The 18,048-nt window shown below is 52.2% G+C and overlaps 1 protein-coding gene across 7 annotated transcripts in view; it reads left to right on the plus strand.

Annotated features, from left to right (window-relative positions):
• Positions 1-18,048, plus strand: part of RGS3 (regulator of G protein signaling 3) — a 133,504-nt gene that overhangs the window by 49,640 nt on the left and 65,816 nt on the right. For 6 of the 7 annotated variants that reach the window (XR_007133299.1, XM_047768204.1, XM_047768208.1 and 3 more), the window contains 3 exons: positions 1,826-1,909; positions 8,207-8,318; positions 14,819-14,862. Coding sequence is in view for 5 of the 7 variants with exons in the window: in XM_047768204.1 (XP_047624160.1) it covers positions 1,826-1,909; positions 8,207-8,318; positions 14,819-14,862 (240 nt within the window). In the remaining 2 variants the exon portion in view is untranslated. Of the gene's footprint in view, positions 1-1,632; positions 1,694-1,825; positions 1,910-8,206; positions 8,319-14,818; positions 14,863-18,048 lie in introns of those variants that run through there. The other variant, XM_047768214.1, reaches the window with a different exon arrangement.

Genomic DNA, 18,048 nt, shown 5'->3' on the forward strand with positions numbered 1-18,048 from the left:
TATGAGGATTTAGATAGCTTGCCTTCGCGTATCCCTATTAAAAAAAACCCGCACAGTTAGATCATATCATACATTTTATATCCGGTTACCTTTTTTAAACAAGAATTAGAGCATGAGTATTTCCCTACATCACTGAATAGTCTTTGAGTCTGTGTTTTGTGGTGGTTGCCCACGACGATATGGATGTACCCTATTTATTTAACTAGTTCTCTCTTCAGACGCTTGTGTTATGTCTACTCTTTCGCTATTGTAAATACCTCTGTGATGAAAATCCTCATGCGTAAATTGCCTCTCGGATGATTTTCCTTGGGAGAGATCCCTAGAAGTGAAATGACCAGGTCATGGGTCATAAACATCTCGAAGGCTCTTTATACAGATTTTGACAAATTGCTCCCCAGAAAGACCCCAAGTTTATCCTCTCGTCAGCAGCCTAGAGGTGACGCGGCCCTAAGGGCTCCATTTCTGACCAGGTTTTCCGTCTCTGGTCGCCTGGCATCCCATTCCGGGCCTGTCACTGCCCAGTGGATCTCAGAACCCATACTTTTTTAGGACGCGGTGCATCTCTGGCAGGTGACATGCCTCTCCCCAGACAACTCCGTGGGCAGGGTCTGCCCCTTGCGTTTCTCTTGGTATCTCCTCCTTCTCAGGATGGAACCACAAAGGTCTTGGCATCCATGGGGCTTATTTTTTTGTTTTTATTTTAAAGTTTTTACCAAGAAATTAAAATTAGTTTTTCAAAGTTATAAAAACTTTTAAGTTGTCAACTACCTAAACTCCAAATGGCATAACCTTAGATGTATAGTTTAGCAAGTGATTCTAAGGCAGACATGCACTGAGAGAAAGGACTAGACCATGGCCATGGCTCTGGAGGCTATGACTATCTCTTCCTGATTACAGCGCCCTCCTCCCCACCAGACATAGCCGCCAGCCTGACTTTATAATAATCAGGAATTATAATTCCTTGCTTTTCTTTGGCTTTGTCATCTCTGCATGCTTTCCTAAAGGACCTCCTTCCGAACGTGGTTCACAGAAACTGTACCTCGTATCTTCTTTTGCTTCTTTTGCCTCCCGTTACTTGTAAGCTATCTCCAGCTTGTTGCGTGTAGTTGACATTTGTTTTGTCATCTTTCTTCCAGCACCTTGCTTGGTGTCAGATATCTAGAAGCCATGTTATGCATACACATTCACAAGGATAAGTCCTGCTGGGTAGTCCTGAGCTTAGGGAGGATTCTTCAGGCTGAGCAGGGCCAGGGGTGGGGGCGTGGGGGGCGGGGGACAGGGCTTGCAGCGGGTATGGGGCAGGGTCACGGTGTGGAGGCAGAGGTCTGGGTGAGAATTGGTCCCTGGGAACTCATGGCTGAGAAGACGCAGTGAGGTCAATTGTGTGATGCACGTACAGCAGGGACTGGCTGGGCCTTGAAGGGATTCAGGTGACCAAATCTGGCATGAGGCTCTCAGGATACTGCAGGAGGGGTCCTGAGAGCCTGGGCCCTACAGCGTGAACGGGACAGGGAGCGTGGGGCCAGGAGGGCCCAGGAGCTCAGTACAGGGCGGGAGCTGGGGGTGGGGAGGCCGACCCTGTGGTTGGACTTCCTGCAGTGAGAGGGTAGCTCTCACAGGGAGGGTTGAGGGGGAAGGTAGCGGCGGCAGTACCGCCCAGGATGAGCAGCCCAGCCTTTCTGTTTCTGTCTGTGTGAGGGGGGCGTGTGGGTTCCTGGGGCGGGGGCAGGGCTGGCAGGCTCGTGGCTGGCTTTGGCAGGCTGCCTCTGCTACCCCCACTTCCCATCTCCATCGGGCCCCTTTGAACCGTGCTCTTTGTTTTCAGCCTTTAGATCTCTGCAACCCTGCCCGAACCCTCCTGTTGACAGAGGAGCTGCTGCTGTACGAGGGAAGGAACAAGGCTGCTGAGGTAAGACTTGCACTCGTGTTTCCCAGGCCGGGTTTCCTGGTGGGTTTCATCCTCCAGGCCTCTAACTTTCCCCTCTTCCTGATGTACAGTTAGGGTGGAAAAGACCTGAAAAGCTGAGGGAGGGACTCTTCTGTGCCCTCACTACCAAATGGCCACCCAGCTCTTCTTGTATATTTCCAGGAATGGGGAAACTCACCACCTATCAAGGCTAATATTTACTCCATTTTTGATGGTTAGAAAGTTTTTCCAGCCCCGAGTGACACTCCCCTGTTGATCCCAACTTCCTCTAAGGAGCGGAAGAAATGGCAGTTCACTCCAGCTATGATGAATGACCTTGTGGGTGAGAAGATTAAAGCCATCAGCCAGAGAATTTTTAGAAGAGCATCGCTTACCTGGGTGTTCTGGGTGTGTGTTAACCCGAATCCCCAACCCTCTTCTGAGGGATATCTCTTTAGGCTCTAGCTCTGCCAAACAGAGGCCTGGGCGTGGAGGTAACGCTGCTCTTCCTGGAGCGGGCCCTGCTCAGCTCTAACTGGGGGAACTTCACTCGCCCACACAATCCCCAGAGCTGGCCCGCTTCCGGCTCAGTGTCATGAGTTTAAATCTACTTGGACAGAAGTTGGAGCCCTGGGATCTGACTTCGGTTACCTGGGAGCCTTGACGAATGGATAGGGGGCTTGCTGCCGAGCAGGCCCTGACTCAGAGCTGGCAGGGTGGCTTGGTTGAGTTGAGGTGATGGAAAGATCAGGAAACTTGGAAGCAGAAAGCAGATAGCCAGCACTCCCTCTGCTACTGACTCCCTTATGACTTCCTTCTTCCTCAGTCTTCCCATCTGAACAGTGTGTGTGTGTGTGTGTGTGTGTGTGTGTGTGTGTGTGTTTTAGGCAGCAAGGCGCGGTTGCCTGCCTCTAAGGGCCCTTTCAGCCTCAGCATTCTGGGTTGTTATGCGTAGTTGTGGCTAAAGAAGGCGTGCTTTCGTTTTGTTTTTTTAAACAAGCAGACCAGAACTCACATTTTCCAAATAAGCATTGTCCCTTTCAGGGGTGTTTCCTGGGGAGATGGCAGGCTTATTTCTACCACACTGGTGCTGCTCACCACATTTCTGGGCCTCCTCTTTGGGAACTTTCTGAAGAACCTTGGCCTAGCTTCTGAATTGCTTCCCGGGAGTAAAACTTCATCTTTTGAAAGGGACTTGAGTTTTAGGAACAAAAAGTCCCCTGAAGCTGTGCTTGGTGAATAAGTCCGTGGTGGAGCTAGGTCAGGTAGCCGAGGGTCAAAAACTGAAATGTGGCGATACGTTCACAAGACTCAGAAGGAGGCAGTTAGAAATTGCGGCCACCCAGGAGTACACACGAATGTCTAAATGTGTTCTTTTGTTTCCCTGCTCCCTCACCATTGAACCTGCAAACATGGAGCGGATTATATGTCCCCACTGCATGGGTTTTTGGAGCCTGACCCCAGTTAGCTCTTGCAGCTCCACCAGGAGGGGCACATTTCCCCCCCTCAATAGATGAGGAGACTGAGGCTCTAGTGAGATTAATGAGGACCTGAAGATCTCGAGGCTCCTAAAAGATGGAACCCTGATTAGGACTTAGGATCTCTCTGGCTCAGCAGTGCTTTCCAGAGTTCCATGCCACAGACTTCCCGTTGTTGCTCAGCGGTAATGAACCCTGCTAGTATTCATGCGGATGCGGGTTTGATCCCTGGCCTTGCTCAGTGGGTTAAGGATCCGGCGTTGCCATGAATTGTGGTGTAGGTCGCAGACACAGCTCGGATCCCGTGTGGCTGTGGCTGTGGCGTAGGCTGACGGCTGTAGCTCCAATTTGACCCCTAGCCTGGAAACTTCCATGTGCCACATGTGTGGCCCTAAAAAGCAAAAAAAAAAAAAAAGCAGAATTCCATGCTACCTCTAATGTGTTTGTTTAAAAACTAGCAAACACATGCTGAAGTGATAGCCTGATGGTAGTTATAATTTGTCCAAACCATCTTTGCTTAGTAGATCTTTGAAGCCCTAGAACGAAGAGACCTCCTTTGAAGACTGAAAGAAGTGATTTAAAAAGTACATTTCTTTTCCTTGAACTTTGATCGGAAGCAAACATGTGGCTCTTGGCAGCCAAAAATATAAACCAATTCAAGAGGGGTTCGGATAGCTTTGGAGAATTGAGGCTCTGGGTGGGTCCTCAGGAGCCTTCCATTCTGATTGCTTCCCTGTTTAAGTTTCCAGCTGATTGTTTCCGTCCTGTACTTGAGTCTTCAGAGGCCCCTCTGGACAGTGGTTTTATTCCTAGAGAGTGCTAAATTATAGAACGTTCTCCCTGGTGCTCAGCAGAAATCTCTGTTCCTGGGACGTTTGCCTTGGTTCTTTGTCCCATCTCTTCCCTGGGCATGCTCCACGAGCTGGTCCAGTCCCACACTGTGAACTGCCCTCGTCGTCCCCCTCCCAGAAGTCACAAACTTGATTAATGTGCCCCGAGATCGAATCAGCATTTTGGCAGGGCCTCCTTTCTACATTCAAATAATGGTTATTGAGCATCTGCCATGGAGCCAGGGCCTGCGCTCAGGATTCCAGGAGTCCTGTGAGGCCCAAGACAGACACACCCTCACTTTACACACTGACTCATTGAGTTTACCATTAACCAAGGCACCAAGGTCTCTTCTGCAAACCCTGCCCTTAGGCAAGACTCCTGGGAGGAAGCTTGATTAGGGCCACTTGGGAGAAGTGACCCTATAAGTTGCAAGGATTTCCTAACTGAGCGACCCCTCAACTCTTGACCCTTTGGGGAAAACAGATGTGTCCTTGGAGCAGGTGCGGCGCAGATCCCCGTGGTGGAAGGCAGCAGGTACCTGGGCTGTGGAGATGGGTATCACTCCCCTGGGGCTGCTGGGGCGAGGCCAGCAGGATGCTGGTGTGCTGGAGAGGGGCCCACCTCCCCTGGCACGCTCGCCTCCCTGCCCTGCCTCCTGCCGTGTGCCAGCTCTGCCCTTTCCCCGACCTGACTTTTGGGGAAATTCTTCATTCAGGCCTTAATCACTTCCTGTCTAGACCGCATTCTCAGCTCTGGGAATCCAGGCCAGCACGGCGGCCTGGTCTCTTCTCACCTTTGCTCTGGCGCTTCACCACTTGCCATCCATCGAGATCTCTCTGGGCCTGGGCCATTTTTGGACTTTTTAGACTCCTGCCAGACTATCTCCTCTGATGGCCCATACCGCCCCCCCCCCAACTCCCTGCCAGCTTCTCCGCGGGTCTGGAGGCCACTTCCAGGTTTGCCTTAAGCAGGTTGGGAGCCGGAGGTTTTCCCTTATGTTTGCCGGTGTAGAGCCCTCTCCTTTCCATTGCTTGGAGGTTGACGTCTTCTTCCCGGACAACCAACCCCTGAAATCCTTCTGACTCTCGGATCATCTTCCTCCCATCCCCTAACTTCATCTTTTTGTCTCCTTTGCTCCTCTTCTTGGGTCCCTGCTTGGATTCTTTCACATTCAGGGACAAGAAAGCTGTAGGCATATTGCCACCTCACCATATTGTGAAAACTTTGGGGTCAGCCAGACCTGGGCAATGGTCCTTGGCTGTGTGGTCTTGGCTGGGTCTCTTACCCTCTCTGAGCGGCAGAGTCCTCATTTATACATGAGGGCAATGATGTTATTTACAAGTGAGGATCCATTGAGCAGAAAGTAAGCTCTCAATAAATGGAAGTTTCCGTGTTGCCGCGTTGGGAAGGGGATTGGAGAGAGCCCCTGCTGGGATCCTTTCTAGCCCAGGCTTCAGGAGCCCTCATGTTTGGTCCCCATTGGAGAAGCCGGAGCCTTGAGCGCCTCCTGCTCAAGGGTGCCCCCTGTTGTCTCTGTGGCCTAGATTCCCTCAAACCTCTGTGTGTCAAGTGGTCCTTTGAAAATCGTTTATGTATTTTTAAGTTATAAAAGTAGCAGATTCTCATTGCAAAATAATGAAAATTAAACAGAAATGGATAAAGTAAAATCCCATTCCCCATAGTGAAGAGTGCAGTGAGTGTCTTAGACATTTAAAAAAATGTATAAATATAGACAGGTTTACAGTTTTGTTTTACAAAGTTGGATTGTATGCTAGGTATTTCTGCACAGTGCACTATTTTGACTTTTGATGGACAGATTTCCATTTCTGCCCACATACTTTAATCTTTTCATAGTTGCATAAAATTCTACCATATGAAAGTAGTATCATTTATTTTATCCATCCTTTCTCTCTTTCTCTCTCTCTCTCTCTTTTTTTTTTGTCTTTTTAGGGCTGCACCTGCAGCATATGGAAGTTCCCGGGCTAGGAGTCAAATTGGAGCTGTAGCTGCTGGCCTATGATGCCACAGCCAGCCACACCAAATCTGAGCCATGTCTGTGACCTACACTGCAACTCACAGCAACACCAGATCCTTAACCCACTGAGCGAGGTCAGGGATCAAACCCGCATCCTCACGGATACTAGTCAGGTTCTTAACCTGCTGAGCTGCAACAAGAACTCCTCTATCCTTTCTTAATGGGTATTTATGTTTTTTTTTTTAAATTAATTACAAAAACACTCTGAGGATATCCTTACATGTCCATCCTTCTATGTGCTTGTAAGTATGCCTGTAGACTAGTCCTAAAGGTGGAGTTGTTAGGTCATCTTTTCTTTTTTTTTTTTTTTTGGTCTTTTTGCCTTTTCTAGGGCCACACCCGCAGCATATGGAGGTTCCCAGGCTAGAGGTCCATTCGGAGCTGAGGCCACCAAGCCTATGCCAGAGCCACAGCAACTTGGGATCTGAGCTGCATCTGCAACCTACACCACAGCTCACGGCAATGCCGGATCCTTAACCCACTGAGCAAGGCCAGGGATCGAACCCACAACCTCATGGTTCCTAGTCGGATTTGTTAACCACTGTGCCACTACGGGAACTCCATGTTAGGTCATCTTTAACAGTCTTGACAGCCAGATATCAACATGTTGACTTTTTAAACTAACTTCAGCAACAATCCAGCACTCACTCACTCTGGCCCTTAGTTTCACCCTCATCATGGCCTTTAGCTGCACAGGTCAGTCTTCTGACTCTTCTCACTTCAGATGAGATGAAGTGTCAGATTTTGACACCTCAAAGGGAAGTCCACAGAATTCATAATATTTTGTCTCCATCAGAGAATCTAAAATAGGATTTTATTGCCTTTGACTAAAGGCCACCACAGGATTTACAAAACAAAGACCAGTGTAATCTTTAGTGGCATAAGAGGATCCAGTGGATTTTTTTTTTTGGGCATAAAAATATGCTGAGCATGCCTGATGGCTTATTTATTTATTTTTTTGCTTTTTAGGGCCACACCTGCGGCATATGGAGGTTCCCAGGCCAGGGGTTGCAGCTGCCAGCCTATACCACAGCCACAGTAACACCAGATCCGAGCCACGTCTTCGACCCTACACCACAGCTCATGGCAACTCCAGATCCTTAACCCACTGAGCAAGGCCAGGGATCAAACCCGAAACCTCATGGTTCCTTGTCAGATTCATTTCCGCTGCTCCATGACAGCAACTCCCCGATGGTTTACCTATAATGTCTAAAAATATCTTTCTCCTTTATTTTTGGAGCAGCCAGTGCATAAAACAGACAAAAGTTCTATATTTGTCTGTCTTGGAGCATAACTGGCTTTTTCTTGAACTGATTGTGCATGAGCACAGTTAAAATTATCTGCAAGGAATTTGGTAAGAATACTCACGTTGCATGGGGCTTCAGTTCGGTTTCACAGAGCCTGTGGGAGCCAGAGAGGAACTTTGCCCCCTGTTTGTACAGATGAGAAAACTGAGGCCAAGGGGACCCAGGGGACTTAACCAAGTGTTCCTTGTTCCTTAGTGGGACAGGAACCTCAACTTCTGACTCCAAGTCCAGTGCGTTTTCAGCCAGACATTTAGAGAACGCAAGCAAATGTGGCTCAAGGGTGGCACCAAGCCAAGGGCACTGGGCTGGAGATTCCAGAGGTGTTGAGTCAGAGAGGTGGGCCTGTGGATGTCAGGCTGTGGGGAGGCTGGCAGAGGCCACCTGGCATGGAGGACGAGGATGAGGACGAGGGCGCCTTTTTTGTTCTGTTTTTTTTTTTTTTTTTTTTTTCCCCCACTATGAGGACTAGGCCAAAGGGCAGTCTCGACTGCGGCTCAGGTCTCTGTCCTTGGCTGAGGCCACGCTGAGCATGTGCTCCTGGTTCTGCCTGAGATGATGGGGACCTGTTACCCCGACCTCTGGGGAGGCTGTGGCTCATGGTCTCTGGGTGTGCAGAGCAGCCAGCTCTGTTTGCTCTCTCCTCGTGCAGGTGACGCTGTTTGCCTACTCGGACCTGCTGCTCTTCACCAAGGAGGATGAGCCGGGCCGCTGCAACGTCCTGAGGAACCCCCTCTACCTCCAGAGTGTGAAGCTGCAGGAAGGTGAGTGCATGCCTGAGACACCATCCACGCTGCCTGAGCCTCCCTGCTCTGGGCCGCACGAATGGGAGGTGTGGTCGGGGCCCCCTGGGCTGGTAGGCTCTCAGACACTGGCGTTCCATTCCAGGCTGGCCAGAGGTCCCACTGTGGCACAGCGGAAATGAATCTGACTAGGAACCATGAGGTTGTGGGTTCGATCCCTGGCCTTGCTCAATGGGTTAAGGATTTGGCGTTGCTGTTAGCTGTGGTGTAGGTTGCAGTTGTGGCTCAGATCCTGCATTGCTGTGGCTGTGGTGTAGGCCAGCAGGTGTAGCTCCAATTCAACCCCTAGCCTGGAAACCTCCATATGCCACAAGTGCGGCCCTAAAAAGCACACACACACACACACACACACACACACACACACACACACACACACACACACACACACGGCTACTTCCATTCCAGGCTGGCAGGCCCCCTGAACTTTGCTGGGAGGCTTCTCCTCCAGAGAGGTTTCAGGGAGGCTGGGAGTAGAGTGGGAAAAACAGACCTGTGTTCAAATCTTGGCCCTGCCCCTCACTACCTGTGTGACCTTGAGCAAGTTTCTCGACCTCTCGGAGCCTGTTTCCTTATGTGTAATTGGGGATCCCAACAGTATCTCAGAAGGTTGTTGTGAAGGTGAAATAAGGTCATTTATGCAAGATGGCTGGCCCACACCGGGTGGCCAGGCCGCGCTAGCTGCTCTTTGACTCACCACACATACGTGTCTGGGACAGAAGACCTCGGCTCCTTTCCCCAGCTGCGTCGTCCAGGCCAGAGCCCTTGGAAGCTGGCACGCGTGTGGCTGGGGGCTGGCAAGCAGGAGCTTGAATTGAGCCTACCCCAAACTTGCCACGGTGCCTGCTTCTCCGTGTGGGAGCGGAAGGCCAGCCTGGAGTATCTGTTGAGTGGTTTGGTTTGGCGCCCGAGGTCTCTGCTGAAAGGGGCTCGATTTCCTCTCCCAGATTATGAAAACAACACCAGACCTGTAGGAGCATGGGTGACAGGGGCAGGGAGGAAAACATTACCCAGCAAAAGAATTCTGTTTTGACGGGTTTTGCTCCAGGAAAACTTCCTGCCTGTTTGCAAACCTGGCCTGCATGCTCGGAGTCCCCACTGTTCTTCCTCCTTAGAAACCCAGCCCGCGTGAGAACCTCCACTCTCGATGCCCCTCAGGAAGTCACTTCCAACTTCCCCTCCCCTGCCTCTGGCTTTCTCCTGCCCGCTGACCAGGGTGGCCCCATAGGGGAGAAAGCAAGTTACCTAGCTTGGGGCCAGCCTCTCCTGCCTGGCAGGCTGCACCTGACCAAGGTCATGGTGAGGAGCAGCCCTCTGAGCAAGTTCAGCTCAGACCCTGGCCTTCCTGGGAGCCCCTTGTGCCAGCGGGAGGCTTGGCTTCCTGCTGCCCTGCCCCTCCCTCTGGCCTTCCCGCCCAGCTTCCCCTACCCACCCACCCTCCTGCCCCTCCCACTGCTTGGCACATGTACTCACACACACTCACTCACGTGCCTGGCCCAACCCAGCTCACACGATCTAGGACCATTCAGATTTGAGGGGTGCTGATGGGGAGCCGTGTTCACTAAGAGATGCCGATTGATTGTAAGAACCAGACCTTTGCTCTTTTGTGCTCTTCACACAAGTCTGGGGCCTGCAAACCCAGGACCCAGGTCTGCTACGCCTCCCGCCAATCGGAGGGAGGAAAAAGAGGGGTTTCAAACTGACTGTGCGGTGGATGGGGGTTGGGATGGGCATTGTGGGCCAGACGAAGAGCCGAGGGTAGCTGGGAACACCAGGGCCTGGGCTCAGGTTTGCTGCTGGCCCTTTCTCTTTTCTGGGCTCACTTTCTCTGTGAACCCAGGGTTGGGCAGCCCTCATGTTCCCTCCCAGCCCTGACATGCCCACAGATGCGGGACCTAGAAGCAGGATAGCACCCATTTGTCTGGCTTCCGCCCCTGGTGGAGGCCTCCGCTGGGAACTGGAGCCCCCAACTCAGGGCTTGAAGTGAGAGGCAGGGTGGCGGCTGGTCAGGGTGGGTGGGTGGTGTGGGGCCTGGGGGTGTGGCAGAGGAACCACCCCCAGGCTTGTGGGTCCTGGGGGCTGCAGAATTCCAGTGACCCCTTCTCCTGCTATTGGAGTTGGATCCTCAGGGCACAGTATCCTGAGTCCTGGCGCCCGCATTCCAGTCCGCCTCCCCCCACGCCCCCAGAGACTCGCTACAGCAGCAAGGGCCTGAGTGGGGCTTTTAAGAGACGCATATGGGGCCTCAGCTGGAGCTTCTCTTTACAGAATGGTCTCTGATTAATATTGCTCATGACTCCTGTGTTTCTCATCTCTTTCAAATCAACATGTATAGAGAGTTCAATCTGGGGCAGAGAGAATGATAAGCAAGGAGCACGCCCAGCCTTCCCTGCAGGCTGGGGCTGGTGAGGGCTGTTCCCTGGTAGGGGAGAATCTGCCCCACCCAGGGACCGAAAACTCCCGCGTGTACCCCACGTGCAATGTGTCTGAAGGGCGCTCAGCTCTGCTGGCCCAGCCTACTCCCAGGCTGGGGCGTGGGCACAGGACATGGTGGGTGCCCAGTGAATGTTTGTTTGGTGAGTGAGGGAATGAATGACTGAAAGGAGACTGGAAGCATGGCCTCAGCTTGGGGGCTGGGCTCTATTCCTCCCTCAGGGCCCCCCCCGATGTGGCCCTAAACCTTGCCTGCCCTCCTCCTGCCCGGCTCCCTCCAGCTTCAGCAGCAGCGCTGGATGGCAGTGTAATGGGAACAGGCGGAGAGCTGGCGCTAACAATCGGGACATCTCCGGTCAGCCAGGGCCCATTGTGGTCTCTTCCTGCCTCTGCCGCCCACTGGCGTTGCTGTTCTTTGTGTTTCTGCCTCCTGGGCGGCCAGCATCCCGCCCACAGCGTGTCTTCCTGACCCACCCCAGTCTCTCAGGATGGCCTGGAAATGTCCAGCTGATTCTTGGGTTCACCACTCACTCTGGGGTGCCCAGGTGCCCCATTTTGGAAACCCATCTGCTTCGGTTCAAGATGCTGGAACTGGGAGTTAGTTCCTATCATGGCACAGCAGAAACGAATCCGACTAGGAACCATGAGGTTGCAGGTTCGATCCCTGGCCTTGCTCAGTGGTTTAAGGATCCGGCGTTGCTGTGGCTGTGGTGTAGGCCGGCAGCTATAGCTCTGATTTCACTCCTAGCCTGGGAACCTCCATGTGTGGCAGGGGCAGCCCTAAAAAAAAAAAAGCCAAAAAAAAAAAAAGATTCTGGAACCTTGGAGTTAAATCTAGCCGATTGACATTTTCTTAGCACCTCCTCAGAGTCCCCTTCCACGCTGGCACCCAGGATGATAGCAGAGGAAAGGACACAGTCCTGCCTCAGGAGCGTGTGGCTTGGTGGAATGACAGATGAGTTAACTGGTAGAGGGACAGAAGTGTGACGCAGGGATCAGAACACTGGCTTTGGAAGCAGGCAGTCCTGGGTTCAAATCTCCGCTCTGCTGCTTGTCCACATCAAGCCTTCTCCACGTTGTTTTCCTTCCTGGGGCCTCAATTTCTGTATCTGGAAAATGGAGGCAGCAGCCCTCTTGGCCTGTCTCCCAGGCAGAGACGCCCTGGGAAATGGTTGGTCGGGGATCTCAGACCAGGCTTGAGAGGGCTCAGGGAGAGTGACTGAGGGTTCAGACCTGGGCCGAGAAGCCATCTCTGCCCACACCCCGCTGGGAGTCCGTGGCTGGGGAGCACCCTCATGTAGCCCACGGTCCACAGCCCACATTCCTTGGTGGGAAACAGGGTTTACCCAGGAACTACATGGCTCCATGTTCAATTTCAAAATGGGAAAGTAGCTGGGGTGTTGGATGGAAAGCCCAAATGTGCTCTGTCACACCGTCCCATTTCCTTCACACTCAGCCCATTTCCACACCCTGGGAAGTCCAGAGCCCGTCCAGCATTCCGGAAGGGTCTCTGATGGGGCTGAGGTTTCTCTCCTGGGTCAGCCTCCTTCTCTGCAGTGGCAGCTCCGTCCTGGCCCCTTTGGCTCCTGAGGTTGGTTGTCCTTTAATGAGGCTCCGAGCCATGCTGAGCACTGCCCCCATTCTGTCCTTCTCCCAAAGCACTCCCAGTACAAGGCTGCCACGGGGGAGCGGATTGCAGTGAAGGTGTGCAGCAACGCAGGGGTGCGATGGGGGTGTCACGGCACAGAAAAGTTTCAAGGCAGTCCGTCACCCATCCCTCACCACTGGCCATGTGGCCTAGGCTGCGTCCTCCCAACCTTGGCCTTCTGTCTCCCTGACGCTCCCATCTCTTTGGCATTCCCCTCTCTTCTAGAACCTTCTCTTCTCCCACTGCCAGCTTCTAAAACCTGAATTTCTGTTATTTTCTTACACAGATCTTTTTGTTTCTCCCTTGGCTCTAAAGTCTGCTTCTGGAAAGTCAAGGAAATGCCCCAGTGTGTTTTCTTAAACAAAAGAAACCACCTCCCCTTGACTCCACCCTCAGCAACGCAAGGAACTGGCAGACACTTTGAAATGAGAGGTTTCTTCAACATGATGGACTTCTTAGGCAGGGTTCCCCCTCCCCACCATCTCTAGGTGGGGAGAAGCAGGAGGATTTATTCTCAGTCCAAAGCAAACCCCCATTTACTTATGAGCTATTTTTATCTGGCCCTGGCTGGCATCCCCAGACCTAGGGATACATTGGCCCAGGAAACTGCCATAAACTTGGTCCGAGGGGGCCTGGCCTCCACCCGATCAAGGGCCTCTCTCTACTTTTCTTAGGAATAAGCTTAACCCACTGTCTCTGTTATTTCCTTGCCATTTTTACTTTGTAACATATTTTGGGTTTGTTTTTTTGACAATTTGGTTGACTCAAATATTTGTCAAGGGTTCTGCTTTTGAGCCAGTCCCTGGTCCAGGTTCCTTGAGGGGACAGGGGGCTGGGTAGGGCCTGTGTGGTAAGCATTTGAGAGGCGACAGGGTAGTGGTTCTAAGCGTGGGCTCTGGGGCCAGGCGTCCTGGGCGTAAATCTTGGTTCTTCCTCTTTCTACCTGAGGCCTGTTACCTCCTGTGCCTCACTTTTCTCATGTGAGTCATGGATAGTAGCTCCTGCCCCACCAGGGTCCCTGTGAGAGTCAAGTGCATGCACATAAAACATTTGGCGCACTGGTTGCCACGCAGCACTGGGTACTCTAAAGTTCTGTGGCACTTTATTTTTTGTCTTTTGCTTTTTAGGGCTACACCTGTGGTCATATGGAGGTTCCCAGGCTAGGAGTCCAGTCGGAGCTACAGCTGCCAGCCTACGCCAGAGCCACAGCAATGCAGGATCCGAGCCGCCGCTGTGACCTACACCACAGCTCACAGCAACGCCGGATCCTTAACCCACTGAGCAAGGCCAGGGATCGAACTCACCTCCTTATGGATATTAGTCGGGTTTGTTACTGCTGAGCCACAATGCGAACTTCCCTGTGGCACTTTAAATGTTTGCTGTTAAATATGCTGTATGTTTGCTTTGCTCAAAAAGGACGACTGTCTGGTGAAGCTGAGTGCTTGAAATACAGAAAGTTAGTAGCCATCCCCGGCCTGTGCCCGGATGAGTGTCCCCCTGGGGGAGTGCTGCCAGGTTCTGAGGAGCGGGCTTCTGTGGTCTGGGAAGGCAACCTGGAGGAAGAGGCAGGGCTTCTTCGCACTTCTCCCCTTGAGCACAACTTGTGTGTCTCCATCCCTGTGCCTTTGCCCATGCTGTTCCCACCTCCCAGGGTGCCCTTTCATCCCATCTTGAGTGCAGGCTCAAAAGGGTTCTCCTCCAGGAAGCCTTCCCCGACAGCTGGAGGTTGTCTCTTGGCTCTTGCGTATCAGCGGCACGCTGGCCAGAACATCTTCCGCCTCAGGATAGGTAGCAGCCCACTGTAACTCCCGGTTGCCTCCTGGGTGGAGACAGTTGGTGAGTGGTTGAGACTGGGCTACTAGGCCAGGCGTGAGAAGGCTCGGAAAACACACTGGGGGGCATTAGGCCTGGCCTGGGAGCCATCTCTGGGCCCCACCCAGGGCGTGTAGAGCCCACACATTCCTTGGTGGCTCCTTGTTGAATTTCAAAATGGCAAAGACAGTTGGAGTGTTTAAGAGAAACCCCAGGTAGACGCAGGCAGGGAGGTGGAGAGGAAGAGGCCTGGGGTGGATGACAGCTCCCTGCGCCAGCTGCCTGATGCCCAGAGGGTGCTCCTGGCCACCTCTCAGGCGCTGAGAACTCCGCATTCCTTGGGTCAGGCTGACCTGCAGGCACAGGCCTTACAGCTGTCTCGCAGCCTAGTTAGTTATTAAGTGGGCTTTCCTCCAGAGACTTCCCTGCGCCTGTGCCTGCCTCTTTCTTCCTCTTTTCACAGGAAGTACCCCATGCAACCCTCTGGGTGAGACAGATGGCTGTGTTCAAGCAAACTGTTGAAACTCTGTAGCCAATTCTAATGCACGTCTTACTTTTTGTTTCCTCAAAGGTTCCTCAGAAGACCTGAAATTCTGTGTGCTGTATCTAGCAGAGGTGAGTGGTCCTTCCTTTTGCATATGGGGAGAGAGATCTCTGCCCTGGTGCTTGCAGGGAAATGCTGGGCTGGGTTCTACTGCAGGGTTCTGGTGCTGCCTCCACCCCGAGTCCTGCAGTGGTCCCGGACGGCCGTGTGCTGCTCTGTGAAATGCGAACAGCAGTCCCTGCCCTGGTGTCTCTTACTTCTGTGTAGAGGAGCAGTGGGCATGAAGTGCATCGAGGGGACAGAGGGACCCTGTGGTCTCCTGCTCAGGATTTCCTGGCCTCCAGTGAGAGTGTGGCCTGACAGCCGGGCATCACCCTATTCCTTTGGTCATCTTTCCTCTAGAGAGTGCCCTGATTCTTATGTCCGCCTCTCTTTCCAGGAGGTACCACCCCTGTCCCCTCCTACAGGGTCTGATGAGTGTTCGAAAAGGCCTGGAGGTAATGGTTCTTGGCCTGGGTCCGACAATACAGGCGATAGAAAATTCTGAGTGTCTTGCTTTGGGTTGGAGTGACATGCCCTCTGTGATGGCTCTTCCCTGATTCCTTCCCCTGGTTATCTCAGTCTGATCAGAAGCTTAGCTGGGCAGTGAGCCTTTGCGATGCAAAATGGAGCAAATAGCTTATTGCTGCTATGGTTTGGGAGATAAAATATCACCGCCAGGGGTTTAATCAAAGAGGGCTGTGGTGATGAAAAAGTTGAGATCCCCTGAGCTGTACAGATTTTTTCAATTTTCAGCACATTTTCAAATCCCAACCTTGCTGTCTTGGCTCATGTGCATCTGCTACCCGTTCCAAGCAGGGGTTTATTAGATGCACTCCTTTTCTCTGCTTCTGCTTGCTGGCTTACCCAACAACAGTCTTGAGAAACCGCCTGTCTTGTGGGAGAGTCTACACCGGCCACACATTGTGGGTGAGGCCTGGTCTACTACCAAGACAGTACACCCTTTTGAGAAGGAATTTGTGTGGCGTCGTGCCTGTAAAGTCATTCTTTCACGGCCTGGCTAAGTTCAGGACTTCGGGTGAGTCCCGTTGGGTGAACAGACCCCCGAGGAGAAGCCTTGATGAGGAGTTAGCTTCAGGAGATATCTGGAGTTCCAAAGGGCAGGGGACATTGTCAGAGCTCAGGCGGGGACCCTGGCAGCCTCGAACGATGACTCGCAGTCCAGGAAGGCTTTGCTCTCCTCCCCTGTGTCCACAGAGCCCCGCCGAGCCCAGGAAGTGGCTGGTGGAGACACTTCGGGGCCGGTGCGTGTTCACTTCCATGGAGTTGAGCGAGCAGTTTAGGAGAAGCTGTGAGGCAGACTGGGAAGAGCCAGAGCATTTGCACGCCCAGCCCCACCCAACTGGATTCTAGTTCTCTCCAGCGGGGTCTGAAATGGGTCTTCAGGTTCTTTATTGCCAAGAGAGCTGCTTCTTGCCAGGCTGGGTTTATTTTTCCCGGAGAAAAGCACTTCTGCTCATTGGTTTCCAGGGAGCTGTGACCTCCTGGCCGTCCAAAGATTGATGAAGGGGTATTGATCTGGGCCTTTTATTTCACTAAAGTGTCAGGTGAGCTGACCCCGAGGGGCTGGGGAATTGAAGCTCCCAGGCAGCCAGAAGCCTCTCTTCTCTTAATGGGCTGCTTTTTAGGAGACGCCTGTCTGTAACGCAAGGAAGACAAGCTCCCTGCTTGCTCTGTGGCCTGGAACAGGCTCGACATGGTGGTTTTGGAACCCACGGAGAACCCCAGACTCACATCTTAGCTTGGACTTCCAGCAAATGGTTTCTCTTCATTGCCTAACATGCAAGTGGTGTCCAGAGAGGAAGCCAGAGCAAGAGAGGCAGGACTTGGGGGTGGTTTTCCACTCGGCATAGAGAAAGCCCCTTCGCCTGGATGACCGCCGCTCTGACTGTTCCCCAGTGACAGGTCCCGGTTCATTATTAAGAGGGTGGGATTGTCCTGAGCAGTCCTTGGCCCTGGGGTCTCTATTTCCCTGGACAAGTGTTCGTCTACACATCCATGGGACAGATGCAGTCAAAGACACACAGGTCAGGGACCATTTTCTAACTTTTTTTTTTTGTCTTTTTGCCTTTTCTAGGGCTGTTCCCGTGGCATATGGAGGTTCCCAGGCTAGGGGTCTAATCAGAGCTACAGCTGCCAGCCTACGCCACAGCCACAGCAATGCGGGATCCGAGCCTCGTCTGCGACCTACACCACAGCTCACGGCAATGCTGGATCCTTAACCCACTGAGCGAGGCCAGGGATCGACCCCGAAACCTCATGGTTCCTAGTCGGATTCATTAACCAGTGAGCCACGACGGGAACTCCCACCATCCTCTAACTTAGAATTTGATCATGGCTCCATTCATGAAAGAGTCTGTGCTCTGGGGTTAGGAAGACTTGGATTTGAATCTTGGCCCTGTGATTTTCCAGCTGAGTGATCTGAGCGAGTCACATACCCGTCTCTGAAACAAGCCTGAGGAGGCTACCTTGTAGGGTTGTTGTAATGATTAAATGAGATTCAATAAGATACTGTGTCCAAGGCACTTAGCACAGAGCCTGCCACACAGCCAGGGCTCAATAAATGGTAGCTATTATTACTGTCAGCTTCATCACACGGGGAGAGCTTTTCAAATTCATTTACTCTCCATTAGAGACCTCACCAATGATTTATTGATCCTTTAAAATAAAAGCTAAGAGGAATATCGCACATTCTTTGTAATGTACATATACGGTTGTACAAATGAGACTGCAGGCTCTGGAGGAAGCAGAAGACAGCCTTCGAATCCCTTCTCTCCTGAGACTTCCTAGGGCTGCTGACTTCACCTCTCTGAGCCTTAGTTGTCTCACCTGAAAAATGGTAACTGAAAAATGGTAACCCTATGTCATAAGGTCATTGGGAGAACTGATTAAATGAGAGAGCATTTGTCATGGCAAGTGAACAAACACAAGTTACAACCCGATTTTATAGCATTTTCTTTCCCCCGAACAGCACTCGAACATGTTAGTAGTAGAAGAGGTTTTAGTTTTTACTAAGATCATATTAATTCAGGAACAAAGAGGTTGAGGCAAGACGGGGCTTTTAGAGAAGCCAGGAGGAGCCGGCTCTCTAGTTGGATTCGGGGGTGCTCACATTTGAGGGCAGAGGGCTGGGCCCAGTGCTGTCTCACGTGGAGAGCTGTGTGCTTAGCTAGCCACCCTACAGGCTGGAGGCCCTG

The sequence above is a fragment of the Phacochoerus africanus genome, chromosome 2 (assembly GCF_016906955.1).
Source record: "Phacochoerus africanus isolate WHEZ1 chromosome 2, ROS_Pafr_v1, whole genome shotgun sequence".
NCBI classification, from domain to species: domain Eukaryota; kingdom Metazoa; phylum Chordata; class Mammalia; order Artiodactyla; family Suidae; genus Phacochoerus; species Phacochoerus africanus.